The 16,888-nt window shown below is 50.7% G+C and overlaps 1 protein-coding gene across 1 annotated transcript; it reads left to right on the top strand.

The window, feature by feature from the left end:
- Positions 1-7,853: 7,853 nt before the first annotated feature.
- LOC145409312 (uncharacterized) lies at positions 7,854-8,873 on the top strand. The gene is made up of 2 exons (XM_080279785.1): positions 7,854-8,474; positions 8,748-8,873. The coding sequence occupies exons 1-2, from the start codon at positions 7,854-7,856 to the stop codon at positions 8,871-8,873; spliced, it is 747 nt and encodes a 248-aa protein (XP_080135911.1).
- Positions 8,874-16,888: the final 8,015 nt, after the last annotated feature.

The raw sequence follows: 16,888 nt of genomic DNA, 5'->3' as shown, positions 1-16,888 counted from the left end.
GCAAGCGGTCTGTTAGCGTTCATCACATTATTGTGAGTCCCACTGCATGTGTAATTTGAAGCACTTATAATTTAGTTATCAAAGAGATCCATCTTTCATCTGACAAATGCTGAAGAGAATGTACCGAGTATACGTTATAAAAAAGGCATAATTTATGAAGCTGAAACCATGCGAAGACGAAGCCGCTGACAGAAATGGCAAGTACCGATGTTTCAGGAAGACTTCAAAACTTGCGCGGGCATATGCTTGCCATCTTCATCTGATTCTTATAAATATATTGCAACCAAAGGACTTCAAGGTGGATTATATGTAGACATATACGTCAGAAAGTTTTACTTGATTAAAACTGTATGAAAAGACATGACTGGAATGTAAGTAATCGGTTTAAAGCTACAAAGAATATTTTTTCCTGGGGTTTAGATGTTTAGAGGTTAGTTTAGTTGGTTTAGTGACTCCCTTCGACTTTATCATACTGAAGCTTCTTTTCCTTATTAAGCAAATATGTTAATGAAATTTATCTTATGAGCAAAGTGATGAAGAAAACTGAAATACCCACCCGGCGGAGCAAGCCTGACACCACCACCCCAGGAGGAGGACACAGGGAGGTAGCCCCCACCCAACTAGGAGGCAATGGGGAGGTACAGCTGCATTCCGCGCAACAGAGACATACATCCCCCATGACCCGACACCCCTCTTCCACACAGCTGACCACCAGGCAGTACTCAGATCCAGTGCATTACTCTCCGACGGAGAGAGCATTTGCCAGAATCGGGGTGGGCCTTACCCTAGGAAAGTCCCAAGTAGGCCCTCGGATGCAGAGTCCACTGGACCTGCCTTCAAAAGAGGAAGAGTCGGAACAACTGCTCATAAGCCTACTTCACCCCAGGGGAGCAGTGGCACAGTAGTATCCACCGGATCTACTGTAGGAGGAGCGTCCACCAGATCCCCTCCTTCTGCCACCCACCTCCAGGAGCCGGAGTGTCGGATCGTCAGACCGACAACCTTTGCTTGTGCTCCCCAGGAGGACGGCAGGCCCCGTGGTGGTATCCACCACAGGAGAGAGACCACTGGTCGTCCCCCAGCTGCACTATCCCCCAACAGCAGGAGGGCAGCAGAGTCCACCGGACCTGCTGCAGATGCCAGAAGGCCTGATGGGACTTCTCCTGTTGTTCCTGGGACGAGTGGTACCACGGCAGTGTCCCCTGGATCTGCCAGCTTGAGGGAGCATCCATCAGATCTCCTTCAACCACCACCCCAGGAAGGAGCCTGGGCAATGTCCTCCAGACCTGTCAGGCAGAAGAAGTGTCCTCCGGACCTCCTTCATATGCCCCGGCATGGAGTTCCAGCAGGGACCGTCAGGACTGCCAGGCTAGGGAACAGGCCACTGGTCGTTCTCCCTCCGTGACCCCAGAGGCTCCCTACGAGGGCAACGATTCTTGCTCAGCCCGCCCCTCCTGTGGCTGAGCGAGATGCCCCTCCTGCCTCCCCTCCTTCATGGAGAGTGGAGACTGCTTCCCCACAGGATCCCCACCAGAGAGTACCTGGGACGAGACCACCCTGAAGCCAGGTGTCCTGTCGCTGCAGTTCAGCCCCCGATGATCATGGCCGCTAACGGACTCCCCCAAAGCAAGTGGCCTCAGTCTACCCCTGATGGCCTCCTCCTCCAGGCGAGACCACAGCCCCCAGACAACGGCGAGAGCCTTGCAGGGCAGCCCCAGATGCCCCCAGCAGCTGCCGGACTCCCCCAGAGTGGGCGGTCACAGGCAACCCCTGATGGCCTCCTCCTCCAGGCAAGACCACAGCCCCAGAGCAGCGACGAGCGCCCCACGGCCGACCCCAGGCCCAGACCAGCTCAGGTCTGCCTCCAGGACTCCCACCTCCGCCAAGGGCAGGTGCAATGCTGAGCACCTCCTAGCCCTGTTCGGCCCCAGCCCAAAGGGCCACCACACTCCCAGGGTCCCCACCAGGACAGGGCCACCCATCAGTCCACCATTCAGCTCGACCTGGACCCCAGACCATGCCTCCTGAGACTCGCACCGGGAACACACCCCAGATGGCCCTCCTCCCACACCTGGCCGCCACCTATGGCTGCCTGCGCTGTGGCCCTAGGCATGCCCCTCGCACCCACCGACGACCAGGTACACTGTGAGTTACAGTGCTATAGACCCTGTGTGTATACCCCTCCCCCCTTGTCTAGAGTATCACGCCCCTGTGTGTGACTTTCACTTGTGCCAGACCCTCCCCACTGTGATCCCCCCTTGAGTGTATACCCTTGTGTGCCCCTCCCCCCTGTTGCCCCATAAGTGACACCCACACTCCCCTGTGCAGTACCCCGACCCCCACGTGTGCATCGCGCTCTCTAGGCCTTACAGGTGGTGATATATAGTGGCTTAGTACGTGGAATTGCCACTCGGAGATCTACACCCGTCTCGGTAATGAACTGTTGTAATACACCTCAGTGTAGCAAACCACTTGTGGGTTGTCAGGAGTGTTGTTCCCTCCCTGTGCAATACATACCCGACCTGACTCTATGTTCCAATCTAGTGTTTAGTGTTATATTGTGTTGGTGCCACATAGGTGTATTATATTGTGATATACTGTACAGTGCCTAGTGTCATATCATGCTTGTACCACGTGCGTGTATCGTATTGTGATATACCGTGTCTTACGTTGTATTGCGTTCATACCACGTGTGTGTATTGTATTGTGATATACCGTGTCATGGATTACATTGCATTCATGCCCCTATGCGTTTTTTGTTGTGATATATCTAGTGTCGTGTGTCATATTTTGTTCAGGCCCCCTCTTTGTATTGTATCGTGATATATAGTGTAAGTGTGCTTCATACTGTACTGTGTCATATCGTATACTTGTATTTTATATTGGATTGTTCATGTACTTGTGTGTGAACTGTTGTACTCTGTTTGTATGGTAATATTCATGCAGATCTGGTTAGCCTGTGTTTGAGCCCTATCTCTTGTCTGTATACTCTAGCCCGGTCAAGACTAAAGAACCCAAGGTCCGCCCCATATCTGAACCCAAGAAGTTGGGTGCAGAGTACGCTGCATGACACTGGTGGCTAGCGGTGGTTTTTGATCCGGCGGAGTGCAATAAATGACAAAAGGGAAAGTTACAAAAATGGCTGCCAAACTGCACGTCCATTTACCAAAGTTCGACCCTGAGCTGTATGACATACACATGTATATGTCCATGACTGAGCCTATATTAGATGAAAGTTTTGAAAATGACCAAGAAAAAAGAGCAATTACACTTCCACACCTTGGGAAAATTGTGTCGAGCATCATGGCAAAAATTGTCCCAGAGCTGAAATGGGATCAAGTCAGCCAAATCGTGATGCAAGCCGTCACACCCTCACTGGGGAAGGTTGTCGTCTTCTCCCAGCTAGATGCCCTCCCTGACAGCGGCTATCTTGATGATACCCTCATCCAAATCAGGCGGCTTGTTGCTGCTGCTTTCCCAGAAGCTGATGCCAACACCCGAGACCAGCACATGTTCAACACCCTCCTGAGGATCCTCCCCAGTGTCATCAGAGAGCTTTTCACAATCTACGACCCTACTGGGGACCTTGATAGGGATATACAGTTGGTGAGGCGCCTACTCGCCACCTGCACCACTCCTCAGCAAATCAGGGCAGTGAGCTGAGTCCCCATTCGGAAACCACCCCCCACCAAGCCCCGGGCGCCCCCCAGAAACACTGCTTCACCAAACCCTCCCACCATACCAAGGGCACTCCCCACCAAGAAACACCCCAACTTCAGAGATACCACCAATCTAATCTCTATCAATCCGTGGGAGTTCTCCATGTGCAACCATTGCTGCCCCATACATGAGATCAGGGAACAGTTGAAGGCTGTCTGTCGCAAATTGGCCAACCAAGGGCACCGCAAAGTGTCAGCCATCGAGGACGACCATGTGCAGGATGTGGCCCCTCCTACTGACCACCCTAAGCCTGAGGAGACAGAGCTTGGTGAGGAGCATGCCTCACTGCAACTGGATTTTTAGGACTGCCCCTGCACCTCCCCACGATGGCAGGGGCCACCTCACACAAATACTGCCCTCCAGTCTATGACAAAATAAGGCTGAATGGGGTGAAAGCAAGACTTCTGGTTGATACGGGAGCAGCCAGATCATTCCTCTACCAGCATTTTACTCCCGCCACTCCAAAGCCTTCGGCCCTCTTTCCCCATCTCCACCCATCTCGTAGATGCAGGGGACGGCCCCCTGCCTATCCGTGGGGAGACATGGGCCCTCCGTGTCAAAACTCACCAACACATGACTACCCAACACCAATTCATTATATCTGATCCCACCTGCCGTGCATACGACGGCTACCAAGGGCTGGATCTGCTACAAAAACTCCACGCCAACATAGACTGCCACAGGCGGCAACTGCACTTCAACAAACCTCCAGATTGACCCCCTCAGCCCCTCTGCACGTGCACAACCATGACTTCCCCATCTGCCTCTGACCCATCCCAGCTCCCCCTCACCCTCCGCTCCCCTCCGTGACCCCCCCCTCGTGCCCCACCATCACCGTTCCACCCCACCACGAGGCCTGGCTCCCTTTGCATCGCCCCACCAGAACTCCGTAGTGTTCTCCCCAAATCCACCGATGGGCGCCACAACCTCCTGCCCGTTGTTCCCCACTTTCCTCCCCCCCCCCCGCGTTGGAGCAGTGTGCATCGCCAACCTTTCCACCACTCCTATCACCCTCTCCAAGGGATTAGTTGTCGGAGAGATGGAAGAGGCAGAGCCCTGTGCCTCTCCCCCCACCCTTGATCCCCCTGCCTAACCCCGCATCCCTGACCATCTCTCACCCCATGAAACGAACAGCTTTCGACGCCTCCTCCTGGACTTTCAGTACATCTTCTTGTCAGGACCCACAGACATCGGCCACACCACCTTCCTGGCCCATGAGATTCACACAACAGGGCCACCCATCCACCAACCCTCACGAAGAGAAAACCCAAACCAATGGGCTAAGGAAGACTGGCAGGTCCAGGACACGCTAGATGCTGACATAATATCACCATCCACCAGCCCCTGGTCCTCCCCTGTCATCCTCATGAAAAGAAAGATGGGACCCTGCGCTTCTGTGTAGATTACTGTCGCCTGAACGACCCTCTACCGAACTGATGACTCCCTTGACTCCCTTTACAGGGCATACTGGTTTTCCACCCTCGACCTGCAATCAGGATACTGGCAGGTCCCCATCCACCCCGATGACAGAGGCAAAACCACATTTTCCACCAGCAACGGGAAGCATTATGAGTTTAATGTGCTCCCCTTTGGCCTCTGCAACTCCCCAGCCACATTCTCCAGGCTAATGGAGTCAGTACTTAGTGACCTCACCTGGGAGATATGCCTAGTCTGCTTGGATGACGTGATAATTTTCAGTAAAACCTGGGCTGACCACCTCCACTGCCTACGACAAGTCTACCTCAGGATTCGTCAAGCTGGGCTCAAGCTTCAACCATCAAAATGCATCCTAGCCCAACGTTTTGTCTCCTTCCTCGGGCACATCATATCCAAAGAGGGCATACCCCCGACCTGGAAAAGCTACGGGGAATAGCAGATCTCCTCCTACCCTGAAACGTGCACAGGGTCCACACATTCATCAGCCTCGTGTCATATTGCTGACGCCTTGTGATAGGGTTTGCAAATATCACCAAGCTGCTACATGATCTAACCAAAAAGGGGGAACCTTTCACGTGGAAAGAAGACCATCTACAGTCCATTAACACCCTAAAGGACAAGCTCATCACTGCCCCCATCGTGGCATTCCCCAACTATATCTTTCCCTTCCGCTTATACACGGACGTGTCACTAGTGATGATCAGGGCCATCCTAGCCCAAGTACAGGACGGCAGAGAACATATCATTGCCTGTGCCAGTCGCACACTAAACCAGGTGGAGAAAAATTATGCCACCACAAAGCGGGAATGTTTGGGCATCATTTGGGCCTTAGAATATTTCCAGGCCTATTTGTCAGGTACCCACGTCACCATCATCACTGATCACCAATCCTTGCAATGGCTATGACAGTTGGAGACACACAATGCTCAGATCATCCACTGGAGAGAGACCTTAGAAGAATTTTATTTCGATATGCAGTAATCCGTCCACTATCTGACGTAATAGAGCCAAAGGCACGTCCGGAAAGTGGTCCTGTCAGGATAGTGAGCACCAGCCTCCTGGACTGGTACTTATGGACCCTAACCCAGCCTAACTTTGAAAGCCACCTAAATAACTCCCTACCGGACATGCATAGCACCTATTTAAACCTATTTAAGACCCTATTCACACTAATAATGGACATAAAGCATGAAATAAATGATAAGGAACCAAAGAATGAGGAATTAGAAGTGACTGTACCTCAGCCAGGGTACTTACATCACATTTGTGGCTGCCTTTCTAAGGTTTTCGTAGTGGTGAAAATGCTCTTGAAGCACGTACATTAATCCAGTGTTGTGCTGCACTTAATTCTTTGCACTGTGAGTTATAATTGTTTAACAATGCACATTGTTCTTAACTGCACCACTGCAGTTCTAACCACCAGTTTAAACAGCCAATTTGCACTCCACAGTTGATCCTTTGCACTCTAAGTTCAAATTTCTTAACACTGCACAACACTGTAAAATCCCATGTGGTCTTGAGGCGAGGTATTGCAGTATATTCACTGTTTATTCACAAAAAACGAGCACGTGTGGCTTCCAGTGCGATAAGCACCTATTCACAATCGAAGTTAGGGAGTAACTGTTGATGTCGGAGAAACAGAGTTGCCAGATCGCAACGGCCACATTACCAATCTCCTCAACTTTCATTACCAAATTTAACTTTTCATTACCAAATTCGTAAAGCTAGCATTTATTCTTGACTAATTATATATACAGGTGGAAATACATGTAATCATTCTCCTTATAATTAACAGCATGTTGATTATTTTCACGCTATGTAGGGTACCAGATTAATCAGAGAGAGCAAACAATCCACCATCTCCATCCTATGTATCCTCATACATGTGAAAAATCCGTTTGGTAATGCATTATTCTGATTCATTACCAAACGAATTTTTCATTACCAAATTGGCCCACATTTGGTAATGAAAAATAACAAACGGCAACTCTGACAGGGAAGGGGGGAGGGGGGAGGAAGGAAGGGGTGAAGGGGCCATGGTGTAAGCAGCTGTTTGGCGCCGCATGGCAATTTCAAATTACGGGTGGGAAATAATTCGGATTTTTTGGGGATTTTTTTCTTTTGTCGGCCATTTTTCGGTTCCGATGGTCCAGGCCCACAATGTCCGGTAAGTGGGGATGTCCGGAATGTGGGCATCCGGAAAGTACAGGAATTACTGCTTATCGGCCGGGCAAACTCCACACAAATGTTGACGCACTCTCCCAGCTCCCCTTAAACTCCATTCGCGCTGCCTCCACCCTCCTACAACAATGGCAAGCAAGAGACTGCCCCACGTGGATGCCTACCCATGTGTTTTCCAAACTACAAAGTCATGGTGATCACCTGTGCACCTACTCAGGACACATCGACCTAGACCCAGACACCGCCCTAGACACCCTAACTCATCTCCACTCTGACAATGGCATTCACCTCGGCAAAATGAAACTCCTACAAATTTTCAGTGACATCTTCTGGACCCCAAACCCCTCCCAACTCACCGAACAGGTCGTCCAAGCATGTCAAGCCTGTGCCCTAGGTAAGAACACCACCAGGACACCAGGCCTGTCCGGTCACTTCCTAGCCAGCAAACCCTGGCAGCTACTGTCAGTTAATGTCACTGGGCCTCTCCCACCCAAATCCAGTACAAATACATGATAATGTTCATGGACACCTACTCCAAATTCCTGATTGCCTGCCCAGCAAAAGAACATCATGCCCTCGCTGTCGCAGATGCACTAACTTGCCACGTATTTCTCTACTTTGGTATCCCCCAGGCCCTCCACTCTGATAATGCCCTGGAATTCACAAGCAAGGTCTGGGCCAAATTCTCCACCCTTTTTGGCTACGGAATCTCCCACTCATCACAATACTGGTCACAGGGAAACAGCATCTGTGAATGTAGTCACTGCACCTTACTCAACCGAGTGCGAACCAGAATACAAGAAACCCAAAATGACGATTGGCCACTGCACGTCAAGACAGTGCAATTAGGCATTAACTCCTGCCCCCGCGAAGATGGCATCACACTGCACGAGCTAGTATTTGGCGAGGCACCCCTACTCCTACCCCTCCACCACCATGTGCAAGCACCTGCCAACCCCCCCTCCTCTGACCCCTTTTACCACTTCAAGCGTAAACTCCATCATCTTCAAAATACTCAAGATCTAAAACCCGACACCTCTGCAACCAACCCTTACAAACCAGGCGAATCCGTTATGATAGCCACACTGCCGACACCAAACAAACTAGCCCCACGCTACACCGGCCCCTACACAATTGTAAAGGTCGCCAACCCATACCTGTCACCGTTCAGTACCGTAATACCACATGCATCAACCGATACCGCCACGTGTGCCGTTTTCATGCACCCCCCACACCACCACCCCGCCACCCTCACCTGCCTAGTGCACACCCCACTTCCCCACCCAGCCCCAATGACTCATACTCCTGCTGCCTCTCCCCTTCCCTATCCTCACCCAGCACCCCTGCCACCATCACCACCTCTACTCTGGACCCCTCCCCTACCCCTCACACCTGTGGCTTACCTCTAGGACCTCACCACACTCCGCCCCCACCTTGCCGCCACCACCAAGTCCCACACCACGCTGCCATGTGATGCCCTTACACCCATCACTGTCACCCTCTCCTCACTCCACCTCATCCACCGCTCCCACTAGTCACCCCGACTTCCTGTCTCCTACCCCCACCTCCTCACCACCACCTACATCACGACTTCACCAACGCACTCATTGGCCGCCCACTCCACCCACACACCGCCCCCAGCCACAGTGCCTCCTACAACCGATGTCGCTGCTCCACCACCAACTGCCCCGCTCGCCCCCTCATGCCCATTACCATCACCACCTGCCCGTACCACCACGCCCCCCACCCACATGCCCACTACCCACCCCTCACCTCCCACACCAGTACTCACCACCACCCGGACCAGATCAGGCTGCCTATCCCGTCCCCCACCCACATACACCCAAACGCCCTCTCCACCTTCCACTCCACCTCCTAATACCTCTCCCCTCACCCTCAAAATCCACCATACACCATGGGACATCCCAGTGGCCCACCCCACTACGCTGCTTAACCCTCCACGACCTCTTAAAAGCAAGGCAACCTCACCTACGTCCAGTCTGCAGCTGGACACCACACATCACATCCGACAGTCTCTGCCGCCCAAGATGAAAATCAAGCACATTATCTGGACTCTGGCAGGAGGATGTAAGCGACACCTCAAAGTCATGACTGAACTCCGCCACCTCCTACAGCAGACGCCCCCTACTATCTACGCTCACCATCGTCCATTGCCCACACCAGCAGCCGAACCAGCCAACACTCCACTGGACAGATCTCCTCCACCACCTCACGCCCTCCCATTGCACCTCCACCGTCAATGTTTACCATCTCCAGTCATGGGGACGTGACTACCACCCCCACAACGGTGGTGAAGTACCCACCAGGTGGAGCGAGCCCAACACCACCACCCCAGGAAGAGGACATAGGGAGGTAGCCCCACTCCAGTAGAAGACAATGGGGAGGTACACCCACGTTCCGCACAACAGAGACATATATCCCTCGTGACCTGATGCCCCTCTTCCATGCAGCCAAACCACCAGGCAGTACTCAGATCGAGTGCATTACTCTCCGACAGAGAGAGCACTTGCCAGAACGGGGGTGAGACTTGCCCTAAGAAAGTCCCAAGCAGGCCTTAAGATGCAAAGACCCCTGGACCTGCCATCAACTGAGGAAGAGTCACAACCAGCACTCACAAGCCTACATCACCCCAGGGGAGCAGCAGCACAGTAGTATCCACTGGATCTACTGTAGGAGGATCGCCCACTGGATCTCCTCCTTCTGCCACCCACTTCTGGGAGCCGGTGTATTGGACCGTCAGACCGACGACTTTCGCTTGTGCTCCCCAGGAGTGTGGCAGGCCCCATGGTGGTATCCACCAGATCTGCCACAAGGGGAGAGACCACTGGTGGTCCCCCAGCTGCACTATCCCTCGACGGCAGGAGGGCAGCAGAGTCCACTGGATCTGCTGCAGAAGCCAGAAGGCCCAACGGGACTTCTCCCGTTGTCCCCGGGACGAGTGGTCCTCTGGCAGTGTTCCCCAGATCTGCCAGCCTGAGGGAGTATCCACCGGATCTCCCTCGACCACCACCCCAGGAGGGAGCCTGTGCAGTGTCCTCTGGACCTGTCATGCAGGTGGAATGTCCTCCGGACCTCCTCCCTACATCCCGGCACAGAGTTTCGGAAGGGACCGTCAGGCCCACCAGGCTGGGGAAGAGGCCTGGTCATCCCCCCTCCGCAACCCCAGAGGCTCCCTATGAGGGTGATGTCTCTTGCTCAGCTTGCCCCTCTTGTGGCCGAGCAAGACGCCCCACCTGCCTCCCCTCCTTCACGGAGACTGGAGACTGCTTCTCCACAGGATCCCCACCAGAGTATACCTGGGACAAGACCACCCCGAAACCAGGCGTCCTATCACTGCAGTTCAGCTCCCAACGCCTGCAGCCGCTGACAGACTCTCCCAGGGCAAGCGGACGCAGTCTACCCCTGATGGCCTCCTCCTCCAGGTGAGACCGCAGCCCCTGGACAACGGCGGGAGCCTTGCAGGGCAGCCCCCGATGCCCCAGCAGCTGCTGGGCTTCCCCAGAGTGGGTGGCCGCAGCCAACCCCTGACAGTCTCGTCTTCCAGGTAGAGACCGCAGCCTCAGGGCAGTGACGAGTGCCCCCCGGCTGACCCCAGACCTGGACCAGCCCAGGTCCACCCCCAGGACTCCCACCTCTGCCAAGGGCAGGCACCATGCTGAGCACCTCCTAACTCTGTTTGGCCCCAGCCCAGAGGGCCACCACACTCCCAGGTCCTCCACCATGAAAGGGCTGCCCAGACACCGCCCTTCGGCTCGACCCAGACCCCAGACCATGCTGCCCGAGACTTGCACCAGGAACACACCCCAGATGGCCCTCCTCCCACACCTGGCCGCCACCTACAGCTGCCTGCGTTGTGGCCCTAGGCGTGCCCCTCACACCCACCGATGACCAGCTACACTGTGAGTTACAGTGCTATAGACCCTGTGTGTATACCCTTTCCCCCTTGCCTAGAGTATCCCGCCCCTGTGTGTGACTTTCACTTGTGCCAGACCCTCCCCACTGTGATCCCCCCCTGAGTGTATACTCTATGTGCCCCTCCCCCCTCCACCCCATAAGTGACACCCCCATAAGTGACACCTACACTCCCCTGCGCAGTACCCCGACCCCCCACGTGTGCATCGCGCTCTCTAGGCCTTACGAATGGTGATATACAGTGGCTTAGTACAGTGGAATTGCCACTCGGAGATCTACACCCGTCCCTGTAACGTACTGTTGTAACATACCTCAGTGTAGCAAACCACTCATGGGTTGTCAGGAGTGTTGTTCCCTCCCTGTGCAATACATACCCGACCTGACTCTATGTTCCAATCTAGTGTTTAGTGTTATATTGTGTGTGTACCACATAGGTGTATTATATTGTGATATACAGTGCCTGGTGCTATATCGCGCTCGTACCACGTGCGTGTATTGTATCGTGATATACCGTGTCTTACGTTGTATTGCGTTCATACCACGTGTGTGTATTGTATTGTGATACACCGTGTCATGGATTACATTGCATTCATGCCCCTATGTGTTTTGTGCTGTGATATATCTAGTGTCGTGTGTCATATTCTGTTCAGGCCCCCTGTTTGTATTGTATCGTGATATATACTGTAGTGTAAGTGTGCTTCATACTGTACTGTGTCATATCGTATACTTGTGTTTTATATTGGATTGTCCATGTACTTGTGTGTGAACTGTTGTACTCTGTATGGTAATATTCGTGCAGATCTGTTAGCCTGTGTTTGAGCCCTATCCCTTGTCTGTATACTCTAGCCCGGTCAAGAATAAATAACCCAAGGCCAGCACCGTATCTGAACCCAAGAAGTTGGGTGCAGAATACGCTGCATAACAAACACATTTAGAAAACAGTAGTTTTAGTTGACCTACATTTTTATTTTTCAAATCAAGTTGTCAGGTGGAGATTGGCAAATTGGGAGTTTGTGAACGCTCCTATTGAACACTGATAGAAAGCCCGAGGGTGACATCATGTAACGATGACAACCACCGTTCTGGTTCTAAACAAACATCCAACATTGCGGATGAAGGTGTCAAAATCGCTATAAATGTTGTCATATATCAACTTTCCCTTACTCCGGTGGTGTAATATTAGGTATAATTAAGACTAACCTTAAAGTCTACACAACAAGGGTGCTTGAAATGTGTAATGTTTGACTGCAGTCTTTTTCTTAATAAATGTCTTTTTGTTATTTTAAGGTAATATTTAATTCATCATTGCTGGGAGAAATAAAGTTTATGCATGGATTTCATTTTTAGAAGATTCTCTTAATTCGACAAAATATCTGAAAGGGTCTTTAAAATTGTTCTTCCATTCTACAGTAAAGAATAGTTTAGTGGCAAAAAGAATTCCAGGGCGGAGAAAACATTAAAAAAGAGTAAATTTATGCCTGAAAAAATACAGTAAATAGGCCTACCAATATGTCTTGGGTTCTGTGCAACTCTTGATAAAACTACATGCAAGTTTTATACCTTCCAAAGTAGAATACAGTACGAATGATAGCACTGACTAAATCATTCACCAAACTACTAGCCTACCACTAAACCTAGCCTTTACCAAACCAAAGTAACCTGCATGACTAATGTAGACTACTGCTGGTGCTAACCTAACCAAATGAAATTCCGACCTAACTAACACAGACTGCCACTGGACCTAACTAACACAGACTGCCACTGGACCTAACTAACACAGACTGCCACCGGACCTAACTAACACAGACTGCCACCGGACCTAACTAACACAGACTGCCACCGGACCTAACTAACACAGACTGCCACCGGACCTAACTAACACAGACTGCCACTGGACCTAACTAACACAGACTGCCATTGGACCTAACTAACACAGACTGCCACCGGACCTAACTAACACAGACTGCCACTGGACCTAACTAACACAGACTGCCACTGGACCTAACTAACACAGACTGCCACCGGACCTAACTAACACAGACTGCCACTGGACCTAACTAACACAGACTGCCACCGGACCTAACTAACACAGACTGCCACCGGACCTAACTAACACAGACTGCCACCGGACCTAACTAACACAGACTGCCACCGGACCTAACTAACACAGACTGCCACTGGACCTAACTAACACAGACTGCCATTGGACCTAACTAACACAGACTGCCACCGGACCTAACTAACACAGACTGCCACTGGACCTAACTAACACAGACTGCCACTGGACCTAACTAACACAGACTGCCACTGGACCTAACTAACACAGACTGCCACTGGACCTAACTAACACAGACTGCCACCGGACCTAACTAACACAGACTGCCACCGGACCTAACTAACACAGACTGCCACTGGACCTAACTAACACAGACTGCCACTGGACCTAACTAACACAGACTGCCACTGGACCTAACTAACACAGACTGCCACTGGACCTAACTAACACAGACTGCCACTGGACCTAACTAACACAGACTGCCACTGGACCTAACTAACACAGACTGCCACTGGACCTAACTAACACAGACTGCCACTGGACCTAACACAGACCGCCATTAGACCTAACAGTATCAAATTCTGGCCTGATCTTACTTACTGTAGCTTTGCCTGACAACGAAACCCAGTTGAACCCATACAATCTGAAGTAATAGTATGTATCTACCTATTTCTTGCCAGACGCCTTAATCCAATAAGGGGTGGCCACAAACAAATCGCCTCCATGTCGCCCTGTCCTCCACCGTTCCACTGCCCTGCCCCCAGCTCACACACCCCTCTCTCATATACTACCTCTTCACTCCACCCCTTCATCTCATCCTTGTTTTCCCCCTTCCTCTCCCCCTCCACCTCACTCACGTACACTCTCCTCGTCAGTCTCTCGCTCTCAACCCTCACCACATGGCCAAACCACCTCAGTGTGTTTCTCCTAAGGCTTCCTATCACATCCACACAACAATGCTCCTTCACTTCCTCATTTCTCAGCCTGTCTCTCCATGTAACTCCACATGCTCCTTTGACTTGTGTCCTTCCAACAAGGTCCAAGCTTCACTTCCATATGTTATAGTTGGTATCACAATACTGTCATGCAGTAACTTTTTCACTTCCGTGATCACTTCCCTGTTTCTTATCACTGCTTTTAATGAAACAGCAACCTTTCTTCCCAGCTGTACCCTTTCAAACACTTTGTTTTCCAAATATCCATCCTTACTGATCACACTACCCAAGTACTTAAATGCACTCACATTTTCTATTTCCTCACTATCTAACCTCAGCGTGCATTCAGTGACTTCATTTCTCTCGAAGACCACAACTTTACTGCTCCCCACCTTCGCTTCAGGTTCCATTTCTTACTCTCTCAAATTCATTCACCAAGCCTTGCACTTCCCCTTCGGATTCACTTACCAATGCAGTATCATCTGCAAACAACAGAAAAGGAATTTCCAAACGCTACCCTTTCTCATTAGGGCTGCATCAACAACCACTGCTCCACCTTGTTTGTATCTCATTTATAACTCCAGCCATATACAAACTGAACAATCATGATTTTTACAATGCCGTCTCTTGTTTTTTTTTTCTTCTGAGGGGAAGGAAATCAATGTGTAAGTGTGAAAACCACTATAAATGCACTCATGTATCAACCTTCTATTGCTTTATTAACGTAATATCAAGTAAATTTAGGTCTAGGCTCGAAAAAAATCTGCACTGGGTGCCTGAAATATGTCGGGTTTTGCTGCAAACATCATAATAATGTATCCCTATTGAGGGGAGGCGTGATGCGGGCTCTGCCAATGTAGTTTTTGGGAATCGGTGGGATGGAGCTCGGATCTGTGCTTGGAAGTAAAGGACATAGCCGTTCCCATGCTGCCACTTCTGCCAAATAGGGAGGGGCCTGAATCAGGGAGTAGCCCCCCAGCAGACTGCCCTATCAGAGGGTGCATAATGGCGGGGCAGGTAATGCTAAGGCGCACTGTAACTGTCTTGGCAGGATGCCCCGAGGCCACTACCACAGCCACTGGTCACGGCTGGTAGGCTATGGGTCCCAGGTCCCACACCTGGACTTGGAATTGTGCAGTTGGGCCGGGCCTATGGTCTGTCTCTCCTCTTTATTTAATTTTACCGACATGGCTAAAACAACGAGAAAAATTGCAAGCATGAGGAAACTAAATCACCCAAGAGGATCAGACTGGCGTCTCGGAATGTGAGTAGTTTGAAGGGTGGAGCGGGCCATGAGTAAGAGGTGGTGGATATTGGCTGTGTACAGAAGGTTAGGTACAAGTGGATCAGCTAGAATGATTGCCGAGAGGGAATGTAGATATAATATATTTTGGTAGGGAAGGGTGGATGGATAATTATGGTGGTGTGGGTGTGCTGGTTAAGGAAATAATGGGTGGACTATGTCATAAATATAATGAAGGTGAATGAAAGGATTATAATAGTGAAAATTTTGCTCTGTAGACTGACAGTTTCATTTATATCGGCATATGCTCCACATGCTGGCTTGGATGATGCAGCAAAAAATGGATTCTGGGATGACATGATACGGGTAGTAAGGGGTATGGGGGAAGATGACGTTGTAGTTTTGGGAGGGGACTTCAATGGTCTTATGGGTGAAGCAACTCAGGGATAAGAAGGGATACACGGGGGAAGCGCATGTGATACAAGGAATGTGGGAGGGGAAAGATACTCGATTTTGGGGAGGCAATAAACTTGATTTTGTGCAACACGCTTTATGGGAAGAGAGTACGTTGATTACATACGAGTCCGGGGGAAATAGTAGCCAGATAGATTATTTCCTGGTCAGAAGGGCAGATAGGAAGTTGGTGAGATCTGTTAAAATTATATGGAACGAGAAGTGTGTGCAACAACACAAATTGCTGATACGAGACATGTAACGAGTGGGTGATGAGGAAGAGGGCCTAAGCACCTATGAGGAAAATATGGAAGTTGAAAAACTAAGCAGAAAGGAATGCCTTCTATAGTGAGATAAGTAGAGTGGTGGCTAACAAGGAGGTGTTGACAGAAGTTTTCATGAAGAGAAGAGAGCTCTCAAGAAGAATCTCCTGAGAGTTGCTGATTCAGTGTGTGGATGAACAAAAAGTAACATGGTGGTGAGATGAGGGTGTAGAAGTTGCAGCTGAGGAGAAAAGAAGGCTCTTCTGGGTATGGAAAAGAGTTGGTAACAAAGAGGAATATTTGTCTGGCAAGTGTTGGGTTAGAATAGAGGTACACGAGGCAAATTTTCAGTCTCAGAGACTGTTATTGGACAACCTCAATAGGACTAAGAGGAAGAATATGATATTTAAGGTGGCACATCAGATGAACAGGGAAAACAGGGACATCACAAGTGAGCTGTGTGTGAAGAAAGGTGACGGAAAGGTATTTGTGAACAATGACGATATCAAAGACGTCTTTATAACAGATTGTTGAATGATGAGTTTGAATGGAACAGGGAAGGTTTGGGGTCAGCAAATGCAGTGTTTGGTCCTTAGCCTTTGATTGACGCTGTTACTGTGAGCAGGGCAGTGGGCAAGATGTAGCTTGGGAAGGCGGCAGTTGTGTC

The sequence above is a fragment of the Coenobita brevimanus genome, chromosome 80, assembly GCF_032717465.1.
Source record: "Coenobita brevimanus isolate Jiangsu-jjx chromosome 80, ASM3271746v2, whole genome shotgun sequence".
Taxonomy (NCBI): domain Eukaryota; kingdom Metazoa; phylum Arthropoda; class Malacostraca; order Decapoda; family Coenobitidae; genus Coenobita; species Coenobita brevimanus.
This window is presented reverse-complemented; position numbering and strand designations above follow the sequence as displayed.